Genomic DNA, 13,271 nt, shown 5'->3' with positions numbered 1-13,271 from the left:
TTGCCATCAACCACTTCAACGAAACTCTTTTGTTTTTTTCTTTTTTTTTTCAACCGAATCTTCAACAATATTGATGGCTGGCCACAATCTTCAAAAAAAAAAAAAAAAAATTGTATTAAAAAAAAAAGCCCCAACTTTTCATCAACCCTGCTTTCATCTTGTATGCGTCCACCAAGAAGCAAATGCTCTCTTATTGTTTCTTCTCTCCTATTAGATTAAAAATAAAACTATACTACTCAAAGCAAAAATTGGCTAGTGCTTCTTTGATATTAAGCAATTGTGAGAGGCCTCCGATGAAACCCACCTGTCTGAACAGACGCTCAGACAACTAAACCTCATGGGGACCTCTCTCTATTACCAACACAATTACACGGAGCAAACAATTGTAAGAAGTCCCTAATTGACAATCGAACTCAATCCGGAACCCAACTTTCCTATGTGGTTTTGGGAGCCTTTAGTACAACAGTTGGAGTATTAGGCTATTAGAAACAACGACAAAATTTAACTTCGAAAATTCAGAGGCTTTTACTGATTCGTTGACAATCGAACTCAGCATTCAAGTACCAACGCACCATATTTGAATTTTGATTAAATAAGAACAAATGATTGTCAGTGGAAACATATCCAACCCAAAAGTATGCTTATACAAATGTTCACAATCCTTAAACGTGGTGACTTAATTGCCCACACTACCAATCACGATTTCTAAAACACCAATGCCTTTCGAGAGAGAGGAAGAAAAAATTATTTAAAAAAAAAAAAAAAAAAAACACAGACAAATTTTCAGTAAATGGTCAATCTTTCATTCTCTTAACAATGGACCGACCAAACAAAATTTCAGTGCTAACTCAAAATATAGGTATAATGAATCATTGTCTGACTAAAGAAAAAAACAGAACTGCAAAATCACTAGTCGAACTGCCCAAATATCATACAAGCTTGAATGGCCAATCAAAATTTCTTACAGGCAACAACGAACTCAGTGAGTTAGTGAGAAGGGAAGATACATCGAATGGTAGCTGTGGTACCGGGTGCTTCGCTTGCATTCAAACGAAGTAATGAATGAGAAAAAAAAAATGGATATCACATGGATGCTAAAGCGGATTGCAATTATCTGTTTCTATAGAGACGGTCAGTTCAAAATACTGCAGAATGTTGATCTCACCACAGATGACTTACTGCCAATAAAATTCTGCATCCGCTATAGCCATCCCTCACATCAAACTCACAGAATTCATGTATCATGTGGAGAAGCAGCACTTCTGCAACATTTAGAACATTACAGGACATACCTTCACCAGGCATTCAAGAAGTGAGCGGCAAAGCACAACATAGAGAATCCAGCTTCCTATTGATAAGGTCAAAGACACATTTTTACTCCGTTGCACTTTGGCGAATATTCCGCTTTTCCTCTGCTCTGTGATGAAACAACTTGGCTATGGCTCTCCTCTCACAGTCCTGGATGTAAGGAACCAAACAGAACAGTTAGATTAAGTTTAAATTTTATTCTTTGTGCTGTCATTATGGTCTCCATTTAGTTTAAGGCGGTGACATTCCATAGGATATTGACCTTGAACATATTAAGACGAAACGGTTTGGCATGATTCTTCCTTCTCAACTTCTGGTATGTATATGCGAAACTCAGTTGATCACGAGGAGTGAACCGCTCAACTTCATTGAACCAAAGGCAGGAGAACAAATTTGACATCGGAGTGTGAGCCCTAATGATAAAAGATCCTTCAGGTACATCTGTGGCCAGCAAAGCAGAAGGCAAATTATGTCATAAATTGTAGGAGGAAGTACATATATAGCTGCAAGTTTGGACAATAATAAATTCTAATATAACACATACTGCTAGGGAGAAGCTTGTTTGGATCTGACGCATTAAATCTTTGCAGCCCATCAGCCCGGTAGAATGCAAATTGTTCATCGATGATAGTGTGGTTGTACTTGTTCAGTTTTTTATTCTGCACAACTTCTTCCCATACACAATGCCGGTCATAGTGATTAGAAATTGCATATTCATAACCTTTTCGCCACAAGAAGTATTCCAAGATCAGAAGAGGGTCAAGTTGGAGACGCAATTTGCTATCCAACCAGATCGAATACCTGAAAATATTTTAGATACATGAGATTTAGACACAAGAGCCAGTGCTTTTTTTATTATTATGCCACAAGAGCCAGTGCTTGTTTGCATAGAATACCCACCTTACCAGCAAATATACAATTCCAATGAGCAACATATGACATAGAAGCAGTTCCTACAGAAGTCCTATGGTAAAAATGGACTTCTTTGACAAGCAGCTCCATTTGAATAAAAGTGGACAAAGAGTTTGCGTGTTTATTTATGACGTATTACTCTAAAGTCACAAATTTCTTGATAGCACTTACATTTTGAAATGAGGAGCTAAGATTTACAGCCAGCATTAACCCTTTTTCATTTTTTTTTGTTGGCAGCTCTAAATCAAAATTATAGCAAATTTGAAAAAGTATATATATATAAATCATGTCATCATTATTTATACACAGAAAGGAACTTAAGCAACCACTAAACTAATAATAAACAAAAGGCATACTTTCTTCTCGATTAGATTCTCTGGGAAAGCTGCATTGAATTTTATAGAAAGATGACAACCCTTTCTGACCAAAAATATAAATAACTACTAACTCATGTCAAGTAGACCTTATTGAGAATTATAATCATTAAGCTGAGAGGGCAACTTTAACATTATAAACCACAAACCTAGTACAATGATGCAGCTGGATTGGGTTGTTACGCACTTCACAGACAACCCCCTCAAAAAAATAATAAATAAATAAAGCAACCCAAAAAAAAAGGTTTATGTATACATGTTTATCTTGTATACTTCATTTGTACGAGGCATTAACTGGGAGCCCTCTAAAGCACTGCTATGGCATCTTACAAATTTGGTAGCAGACAGTTAAATGCTGCAACAGTCTCGTACTAGAAGTTAGACGACTACAATAAGCGGAATTTAAAATTCTTCATTAAATACTCAAAAGATATATAGAGATTAAAGAAAGTATGAACTTCTGAGAGCATGTCGGGTATTTCATTGATAATTCAAATCATGAAAATTTAAAATACTGGAGCTAATTTTGGGTGTAACCTAAACACCTATGCTTTTAATTAATTAACAAAAGTTTGTGTAAGAATATGAGCTACATGTGAGTAATCAATTTATTCTCCAACACTCACAGGTCACAGCTTACTCCCAATCAAAATTAGGTACAACTTTGCAAACATAAATTTAAAAAGTGAGAACCATATTCCAGTTTCAAGCTTGAAAAAATATGATAGCCTGTGGAAGAAAGATTTTATTCACTATGAACTATGCATATCTTTCGGTATATCATATAAACTCTTAAAAAAGATTATATTCAAAAAGAAAGACATTGTCATCAAGACTACATTCCAGTACATTTCTAACAAAGCAACAATTAAATGGTCCACATAGCAATTGAAACAGGGTTGCATGATGGGAGATTCTTCTAAACATTACTATTTTTTTTTTATAAGTAATGTTGTATCTAAACATTACTAATTTACTAGACATTCAATTTCCATCACCAAGTTCGACAGTAGATAACAATTATAACCATCACTATCATCTGCCATCCATGATATGTACGTATATATATTAATCAATGCAAATGCAGATGAACAGAAACAAATTAGTTCAGTTACAAGCTATAGGGACTACAACATTTTACTATGAACTGCAATGCAACACACACTTCAGTAGTCGACGTAGTCTCATTCTTACCTTGCAGAAGGAAAAAGCCTATGTGGCAATAATTTAGGTATTTTCCCCACTCTTCGCATATCAGAATAAGGTAGATTCTTCACCAGCACAACCTTCCATAAGCCAATAAAACCCATTCTATCTGGTACGTGACCTTCTGAAGAAAGTTTCTGCAAAGTAACTTCATCCATGAACATAACAAAACATACGTTTTTCCTTGACAGTCGAGTCACCTGGAATGAAGAGAAACTGAGACATCATCTACAATCCCAGACAACACTCTTGGTAAAGAACTAGACCAAATATATAAATGACATTCAGGACAGTATTGTTATTCAAAATCAACCATATGTAACTCAAAATCACTGTAACCTTAGAAAATCCCATCAAATTTTATCACATCTAATAGCCCTTTGTAAAAGTGGGAAAAAAAAAGGACATCTACTTAATTCGGCCTCAATTTGCATCAAGATGTGACTTCTAGTTTCAAATTTAAATTCCTGTTAACATCTGGGATGCAAATCATTACGTAATGATTATTAAAAGGGTAGCACAATAGCTCTTAAATTTTCCAGCTGGCACAGTAACTATAGGTTCCCTGATGCACATGGCATGGGTAATGATGAAATTGCAGACAACATGAAGTTAAGAAAAGCAGCATAAACCCCCAAGGGGTTGGCTGGAATAGTAAGTCACTTGGCCTTGGTGTCTCATAAAGTATTAGGTCTTAAGGTTCGACCCCCTTGAATGTAAACAATTCCTTGGACCACACGACAGGCAAAAGCCCGAACTTTATCCAAGCTGTATGAAGGAGGCGCTTCACATGGTGTCCCAGATATCTAGTCGGGGCAACGCCCTGAATATCAAAAAAAAAAAGCAAATATAGGCAGCTAAAAAGTCTATCCAATTTGGCACTTTCCAAGGACTGTAAATCACTTGCTTTGAGATCAACTTTGAACCTATGTTTTCCTATGTTAGTAGGAAGTTTGCGTAATTTTTTTCATATTAATAAATGAGTATGTTTCAAGATTTCTTAGACTTGGCCCATGGGTAGAATTTTGATTAGAGTTCGTTACTGAAGTCTAATGTGTGTTTTAAGCAGTTTCAAGCCAAATTTTTAAGTCTCCCTTTCTGAATTTCTCACTTCTATATTATAAGTAATCCTGTGTACTTATCCAACAAAAATAAAAAATAAAAAATAATCCTATGAGAAAGATATGTTTCACTGTACTTCAAATATAATCAACCTTCGATGAATGTAATTTTCCATGTGTCCTCCCCCTCCTCCTCTAAGGTCGCAAGCTTAGACTTTTCTTTTCTTTTTTTATAAATAAACAATCTTACTTATCAAAAAATAAATAAATAAACAAGCTTAGACTTTTCTTACTTACCAAACCTATTAAAGAAAGCCTAAAACCCCATCACACTCCTTCACCATAAATAGCCTAGAGCCTTTATCCCAGAGTTGCACATCTTATTCCTAACCTACGCACCACATAAACAAGAGTAGCCTAATTTCCAACTGTGTTTACATCACGTGGGCCCCACATAACACCAGGTGGCATGTTCACAGAGGGCTATGTTTACTTAAGGACCCAAAAGTATATTCACATGCTTAACAGTATCCATATTAGGAAGTAGAACAAATATCATTATTAAGCATAAGATTTTTAGTTTTCACTTCCACTAATCTTTTTAGGCATCAATATCTTAAATTGAGGTTCAAACTTTCTACCTTCACGATAAGTCTAAAAGACAATTTTGCACAAAAATACACCTGCTCAACGAAGCAAAATATATATATAAGAAAGATTGTTGTTCATCTTTTATGATAATGTAAAACTATCACAGCCGCCTCCTCATTTAAAGTCTCAACTGATAATTACAAATTCATATTGTAAAATAATATAATATGTCAGATAGCTATTTCAGAGACAATATACAATCACAGCATCCAAATGTGTCCAGCAGAAACACCATATTTGAAGTGCAATTGCTCCTTGAAGATGATATTAAAACTCAACAGCTCAAAAGAAATACAATAGAATGCCATAGAGGAAGTAGAAAAGATTCCTATTTCTTCTAGGTACAGGCATAATTCTCCAGAATAAATGTCTTTTTCTTCTAGCATAATAGTGAACATTCTTGTTTCTCAATTAAAAAAAGAAAAGAAAAAAACTGTACCGTTTTACCAGTCGGTGTCCTCAAGCGGTCTGAATTTCCAAAAATGCAAGAGACCACAGCAATGTGGCATTTACTGATGTAGTTTACGTCATCTTCTGCCAAGTCAAACCCTGTACTTGGGGATCCTTTGGGACCTTTAACAAGGCCACAATTTATTTTCTGATCATGGGCCAAAAATGAATTTTCCCTTTCTTCCAAACTCTGATGTCCTGCAAACCTAGGCTCCCATTGTTCTTGTCCACTGGGCTTCTCCTCTACATCTGTGTACTGCAAGGTAAATCTTGCAAACTTTCTACTTTCTAAAGGCTCTACAAGCTGTGCAGTAGAGTTTAAGAACTTCATCTCACAAGAGGAACCTAAAGCAATTAAGCATTATATGTCAGTAGGACTAAAACTGAGTACATGGAAAGTGAGTAAAATGTAGAAACAGGGATGGAGGGATAGTAACACTTGATGGTCAAGAGACAGCAAAGAGTGACTACTTTCAGTATCTAGGATCAATAATTCATAAGGATGAGTAGATTGATGAGGAATAGTAGAAATAGTGTCACTGATCTCACTGATCAGTGATCAGTTGGTACAAATAGTGCCATCAATCAACAAGGAGTCAATGGAGTTCCTTCTTTTGTTAGAGTAAGCCGTCATGTGAAAAAACTTCATGCACTTATAACCTTCCCTGAGCCACAAGATCCTAGATTTCTGCCTCCAACTCACTTCGTCCATGAGAGTGGATCTTTCTAGTTCGCTAACAATTTATGCCTTCTTCCCACTCTCCCCAACACTTAATCCCCTCCCCTCTTCAATGATACCGAGAACACAGCTCCTCCAAAAGGAACTTCGTTTCTACATTGTGAAACACCTCATTCCATCTCTTTAGGTCAACTTTCAAGGCCTTAAGCTAGCTAGCTAAAATGAAGCTGGGAGTACCTTGGAAAAGATAAGAATCTCGACACTGTTTCACCCTGTCCACAAAGCCCTCAGACTTTAGCCACATATTTCCAATTTTGATGACCTACTACCCCTATGAAAGTCACCTCAGTCGAGGAGGATTGGGAAATGATCCAAGCAAAATCTAGGAAGCCTCCTCTGTGACACACCAGGAAATTGGCCTTCCTACTCCGAAGAAACCAAGAAAGAATCAATTCTTGACCAAGAGAGAGATTCTCAATTATTTGACTAGGTAAACGTTCTTGCCCCTTAAACACGGGGTAACCCGAACCCCATTTACAAAACTTGGGTTTAAAAGAGAATTTGGGCCAAGAACCCATGAAGCCCATCTTGGCCTTCCCTTTAGCTTCACAAGCTATAAATCCCATGTTAACAACCAGGCATTCAGAACTAGGCTTCGGCTCATGAGGAACTTCGATTGGTGGCCTCAAATTGTAATTTTTTGAATTTTCATGCTTTTTTAGATCTCTTCTCCACAACTTGCAAGGATTCACAGGCTATAAATCCCATGTTAACAACCAGGCATTCAGAACTAGGCTTCGGCTCATGAGGAACTTCGATTGGTGGCCTCAAATTGTAATTTTTTGAATTTTCATGCTTTTTTAGATCTCTTCTCCACAACTTGCAAGGATTCTCTCTTGTACACTTCCTATGTATTTGGGTTGTGCCTTTGCAAGTTTTAATGAATTGGCAATTACTTATCCAACAAAAAAATGTCAAGGTGGTTGCATGGCCACCCTTGCATGGCCACCCTTATCTTTTTCTTTTTCTTTTTCTTTTTTTTAAATAATAATAATTTTTAAAATAATAAGTTAGCTTTTACCTCTACAAATTAATCACATGTTTTGTTAAAATATTTCTACAAGGGAAGAATACAGATTTATAAAAAGAGTTTGTGTTTTCAAGGGTGTTTTATGTTTTTGAGTTATGTATTAATGTATTTGTTTTGAGAACAGAAAAAAAAAAAAAAAAAAAAAAAAAAAAAAAAAAAAAACCATTTAACAAACGTGACATTTGTCTTCTTTCTCATTTTATTTCTTTTGGTCCACCAAAAGCCATTGTGTTATAGATTACACAACAGAGGAAACACTCTCCCATACCTTAGAGCCCTCCCTCCCTCCTGATTGTAGATGGATTCAATCACAACCCTCGTATACAACGATAAGAGACTTTACTAGCCAAACTAGCTGATACCCATAACTTTGACTTCTTTCATGTCAGAAATTTACCTTAGTGTATAATGATATATTGCAACAAAAACTAGTGAACTAGTTTCTCAATTAACCTTCAATCAGTTGGCATGCTGCCCACAACAATCTCAATAGGCAAGGGAGCCTTGTTCCCCCACCCCCCAACCCCCCCCCCCCCCCCCCCCCCCGCCCAAAAAAAAAACCATGACTAGCAAGCCACATTTTTGTCTAAATCACCTAAAATCTTTTCACATAGATTGTCAGTCACTAGCTAAACCTTATGCTTTCAAGTTCCACGTATTTAGTGACAAACTCATATCATTTCTTGGGGATCCCATTCATCACCCATGTCATGTCTTTGTAAGAGGTTGTAAAAGATGTAAAATAATCTTTAGTTGGGATGTTTCCATTAACTAGCAGTTGTGGGCATCAAAATGAATAATAAATCCCAGACTACAAGAAAGTTATAATTTTGTTGGCACAATCTAATTCAATTTCAGTTAATGGAATAATATACTAACATGCACCCAGATCATTTGCATAAGAAATCAGAAATTTTACCAGAATATTTGCGACGCTTTGCTTTCCTCTTTGAATCAGACCGTGACCGAGTAGACTTTCTTTCGATGACACCAACATATCTGGAATTTGTGTTGACATTAGCAAAATCTCGCAAATTTAAAGAAGAATCATTCTCGTATGAATTGGTGGAGGTTTTCTCCACCTCCTCAGCTACATTCCGATTCTTGGTGTCAACACTAAGAAAATCAGACAACTCCCTAGAGTTTCTACTATCTTCATTGTGTGAATTTGCTTCATCTAAATGGTCCCCTTTCTCATCTCCAATGTCATCATAGTCTTCCTTTCGAGCATCATGAAAGTCAAAACCATCATCATACTCATCATCAGCATCAACCACCTCATCCTGCTTTTCCAAATCCTCAACATCAGACAGTTGATCTTTACTTCCACTTTCCGTAGATGTTCGTCCCACATTCTCCAAAGATGCCTCGTATTGTGCTTCATACATTTTCAATTCATCACGCCCATCTTCATTGTACAACCCAATGCTTCTCTGATGTGAACCCTTGATAGAATCACCAAGAGAGGGCTTCTTGTTGCCATTCCTCATTTTCACGAGAACATCATCAGAAGCTTTATCAGTAGCATCCATGCCAGAATGCTCCACCACGTCCTCATTGTAATCTTCATCCCTTCTCCTATCATCTCTATCCCAATACCTTGAGTCTCGGCCATGCCCTACTGAACCCTGGCCAAATCTGAGAACTTTATTTCTCTGTGTCCGTGTCACATTTGTAAGAAAATCATCATTCTTCAATTCATCCTTCTCAACATGATAACTATCTATTTCTGCAGCAACACATAAATAGCCATTAAATCCTTTGATAAAACTCATACCTCCACAATCAGAGAATACAAATGAATAATCAAGCTTATTAATCTATTTTGAGAGAAGAAAATGTAGAAGAAGAAATAAGTTATGGGATTTAGCCGCTATTCAATTTCTTAGACTTATGCACCCCATTGAATAGAGTATTCGATAATAGTCTTGACCCAAAGAACGATTACTTTAAGATTTTTCTGAATAATATGGTTCTTTTGCTTCTTTCTAGCTATTTGGTGGTAGAACTGGTGGCAACAACCAAATCAAAGGTGGTGGTGGAGGTGGCGGGTGGTGATGACAATAATGAGTAGCCTATGGTTAACAATGATGGTAATGGATGATGCTGGAGGGATGGTGCTATGACATTCATAAAGATCACGATGGTGGTGTTGTGTGAGCCGCACCAAGTTGGTGGTGCTAGTGGAAGTAGACATGGGAGCAATTATTCTGAAGTAGCATTGATAGTTGTCACTCAAAGCACGGACAACAGTCATGGTGGTGGTGATGTTACTTGTTGCAAGAATGACAAGAAACAAAAAGAATGAATATATATATATATGTGTGTGTGTGTGCGCGTGTGCACGTGCATACATGGATATGCATATCACTTCAAAAACAATAGAAAATATTCAGCATTCAACAATAAGCCATGAGCAACTGTAGATTTAAGTGAATTTTTTTCCTAATAGATCCTGAACTATTAAACATTATCAAACTCTAAAATATTTGAACATAAAGATGCAAGCTCAACAAATGCACTTCTTTTTTTTTTTTTCTAAGCTCATCATCAGATGCACTTGAAATGAACAAGCGCTCATTTTGGTGATCAAACAACACCTTGATATTATACACCTTGCCTTTCCATTTGGTTATCAAACAACTATTTGGCTAGCAAAGGCAAGTTTCCATTTACACACGGTTTGGAGGCAAATAAACTGTAGGAAAATAAATTGCGTATGTTTTGACTCATAAAAGTTTCACTAGTTTGGGACCCAAGAAAGCAAAAACCTTTACCACTCACTGAATCTAATCAACCCATCTCTCGACTTGAGTTGATTTGAATCATTCAAGTCCCAATAATTTCATTTAATTTCCCTTTCCTGCATCTCCAATGTAACCAATCAAAGGGTTATTGAAACCTCAAAACAACACAGTCCCAATAATTTCATTTTATTTCACTTTCCTCCATCTCCAATGCAACCAATCAAAGGGTTATTGAACCTCAAAACAACATGGCCACACAAAATTCAGATTCCAGCTTTCTTTCATCGAAGTTTCTTGTCAACCAAACAGGCATTCAGTAGAATACAGAAATAGAAACATATTCACAAGTACTGGAAAAACGATTCAAGTTCCTGGTCTGAAGTAGAATGCAATATCACTCTCTCATCTCACCAAAACCGCAAAATACATTCAGAAAGGATGGAAGCCACGGTGTTGACATATGGTGATCGACACGTTCGTACATTATTTCAGCGAACAAACACATCAAACATGCCAAATCAAAATGCATTGAAGAATAACTGAAATTCATCTCAGGAAAGATAACATATAACACATATAACTCAGAGATCTGCACAGTTACCGAACAAAGAAAAGCGAGCAAATACGCAGTCGTCTTCTCAATAGCAAAACGAAAAGGCTTAGAAACTAACCTTTGGTGTCTCTGGCGAGGTAATAGTACGCCAAGACGGTGACGACGAGCACGAGAGAGAGGATCACAATGACGGCGCCGACGGAGACGCGACGACTCTTGTCGGACCGAGCCGAGCGCCGAGGCCGAGCCGGCTTGTGCGGAGCGGCGCGAATCCCGATGGCGAGGTGATCGGGCGCGCCGTTGGAAGAATGGTGGAGATCATGGCCACGTGGCCCGAGGAACCTCTCCGCTCCTGATTGCCTGTGCTGAGCCATTCTAGCATTGTAGAACTCTGGCTCTGAGCAACTCACACAAGAGAGAAGAGAGAGAGAGAGAGAGAGAGAGAGATAGTCTATCTATTTCTTTTTTCTTTTTTTTTAATAACTTTTTTGAATTATGTGTTTATTATTTGGTTAGAGATCGATAATCACTGGAGGAGTGTGAAGGAAGGAAGCGTGAGATTTTTAAATAGAGATTATTTATTTTGAATTTTCAAAATGATTATCAATGATAAAAGAGAGCGGCCGCGTGAGATTGCCCGGCGGTGGAGGGCGGTGGACTTATTGAGGCTTTTGACTTCCACGTAGCATCGGAATTAGTAAAGTACTCTTATACCCGACCCATACCCGGATTTCTCTTTGTTCTTTTTCTTTTTTCTTCTCATTAAAAAGTTAAAGAATTACAACTTTATAGTTTGGTATATTTATTTAAAGAAAAAATAATTAGATTCATTGTCAAATCAAATGTTAACATTGAATATTCATATTTCCTAACATTGCCTTTCCTGCAATTTAGACGTCAAAATCATACTTTGAGATTTATTTTGCAATGCGGGTCGACCCGTACCGTGAGAGAAGAGAAGAGTTGTGCCGTGTGGCTGGCTGTATTGTGTGGGAATGCAAATCGTGTGATCCAACTTGTTTTCAATTTCATAATGTGCGTGATTCACGGGAAAATTTTGCTTCAAATGAGGTAAACGGAAAAGGTCGAAAAAAAAAAAGAAAAAATCTCGGGATAAGTACAACTTTTAATATGGCACGCCATAGCTAATAAAACTGTGGCACGTGTCATATTTAAGCTAATGATACACTGAACGAGTTTATTAAGTCAATGAACATAATTGAGTGTAGAGAGTAAATTATTATTATTATTATTTTTATTTTTTTTTTGCATGCACAAAATTTTCCTTGAGTTGAAAAAAAAAATTTCAACATAATTTATAAAAGTGATATGTGTTTATTTTTTTAATAACATGTGAGCTATAGAATAAGAGTAATTTTAAGAGGCCTACTTGTGTCTTACTTATGTCCTACCAAGAATGATGTGGCGTGACTATTAAAATTATCAACTAGCATGAGATTGATCATTATTGAATTTTGATCAAATGGTAATTTTAATAGGCACATCATTCTTAGTAGGATACAAGTAGGCTTTCTAGAATTACTCGTAGAGTACAATAAGAGTAGTGGCACAAGGGTGCACTTAGTACTAGGGATAAAACCCCAATTATTATTAAAAGGGTTAAATACTAAATACCCCTGGAGTTTCATTGCTTTATTTTTTTTCTTTAGGGTTTGATTTTTATCACAGGAGGTTCCTGTGGTTTTGATAATAGATTAAGTTAGTCCTTCGTCAGTTGACAGTTAGTTGACTTAACGGAATTCCACGTGAACCAATCAAATGTTAACACGTGACACATACTTAAAATTTTTTAAAAATAAAAAAATGATTTAAAAAAAATAAATAAATTGGGGGTGACTCGGCTATTTGGCCACTCCCTGGGCTCCATGGCCACCCCCAATTTTTTTTTTTTAAAAAAAAACATTTTTTAATTAAAAAAAATTAAAAAAATTTGAAGTAGGTGTCACGTGTCAACATTTAATTGGTCAACGTGAAATTCTGTTAAGTTAACTAACGGTCAACTAACTTGATCTATTATCAAAACCACAGGGACTTCTTGTAATAAAAATCAAACCTTAAAAGAAAAAAATAAAGCAATGAAACCCGAAAGTATTTAGTATTTAACCCTCATTAGAATTATCTTCTAGGGGAGTTATCTCTAAGTAGGATGTTAACGAGTTCTACTATAAGTCTAATTCTTATATTTAAGCATATCTAATACGGATCTCGTAACTCAAACA

At 36.4% G+C, this 13,271-nt stretch overlaps 1 protein-coding gene across 1 annotated transcript; it reads right to left on the bottom strand.

The window, feature by feature from the left end:
• Positions 1-910: 910 nt before the first annotated feature.
• EMB2756 (transmembrane protein (DUF616)) lies at positions 911-11,514 on the bottom strand. Its single transcript, XM_059598368.2, has 7 exons — positions 11,150-11,514; positions 8,651-9,460; positions 5,952-6,307; positions 3,789-4,000; positions 1,853-2,109; positions 1,571-1,749; positions 911-1,458 (listed from the first exon to the last, which is right to left on the bottom strand). The coding sequence occupies exons 1-7, from the start codon at positions 11,403-11,405 to the stop codon at positions 1,375-1,377; spliced, it is 2,154 nt and encodes a 717-aa protein (XP_059454351.2). The 5' UTR covers positions 11,406-11,514; the 3' UTR covers positions 911-1,374.
• Between the last annotated feature and the right edge of the window lie 1,757 nt (positions 11,515-13,271).

The sequence above is a fragment of the Corylus avellana genome, chromosome 7 (genome assembly GCF_965113065.1).
Source record: "Corylus avellana chromosome 7, dhCorAvel1.hap1.2, whole genome shotgun sequence".
Classification (NCBI taxonomy): Eukaryota; Viridiplantae; Streptophyta; class Magnoliopsida; order Fagales; family Betulaceae; genus Corylus; species Corylus avellana.
The sequence above is the reverse complement of the archived record's forward strand: the minus strand, read 5'-3'. Positions and strand labels throughout refer to the sequence as shown.

Coding starts and splice junctions, on each gene's coding strand:
- EMB2756 (XM_059598368.2), bottom strand. CDS start 11,405: ATGGCTCAGCACAGGCAATCAGGAGCGGAGAGGTTCCTCGGGCCACGT. Junction 4,001..5,951: donor GGACACCGACTGGTAAAACG/GTACAGTTTTTT, acceptor TCTTCATTCCAG/GTGACTCGACTGTCAAGGAA. Junction 2,110..3,788: donor AGGCTTTTTCCTTCTGCAAG/GTAAGAATGAGA, acceptor AAATATTTTCAG/GTATTCGATCTGGTTGGATA.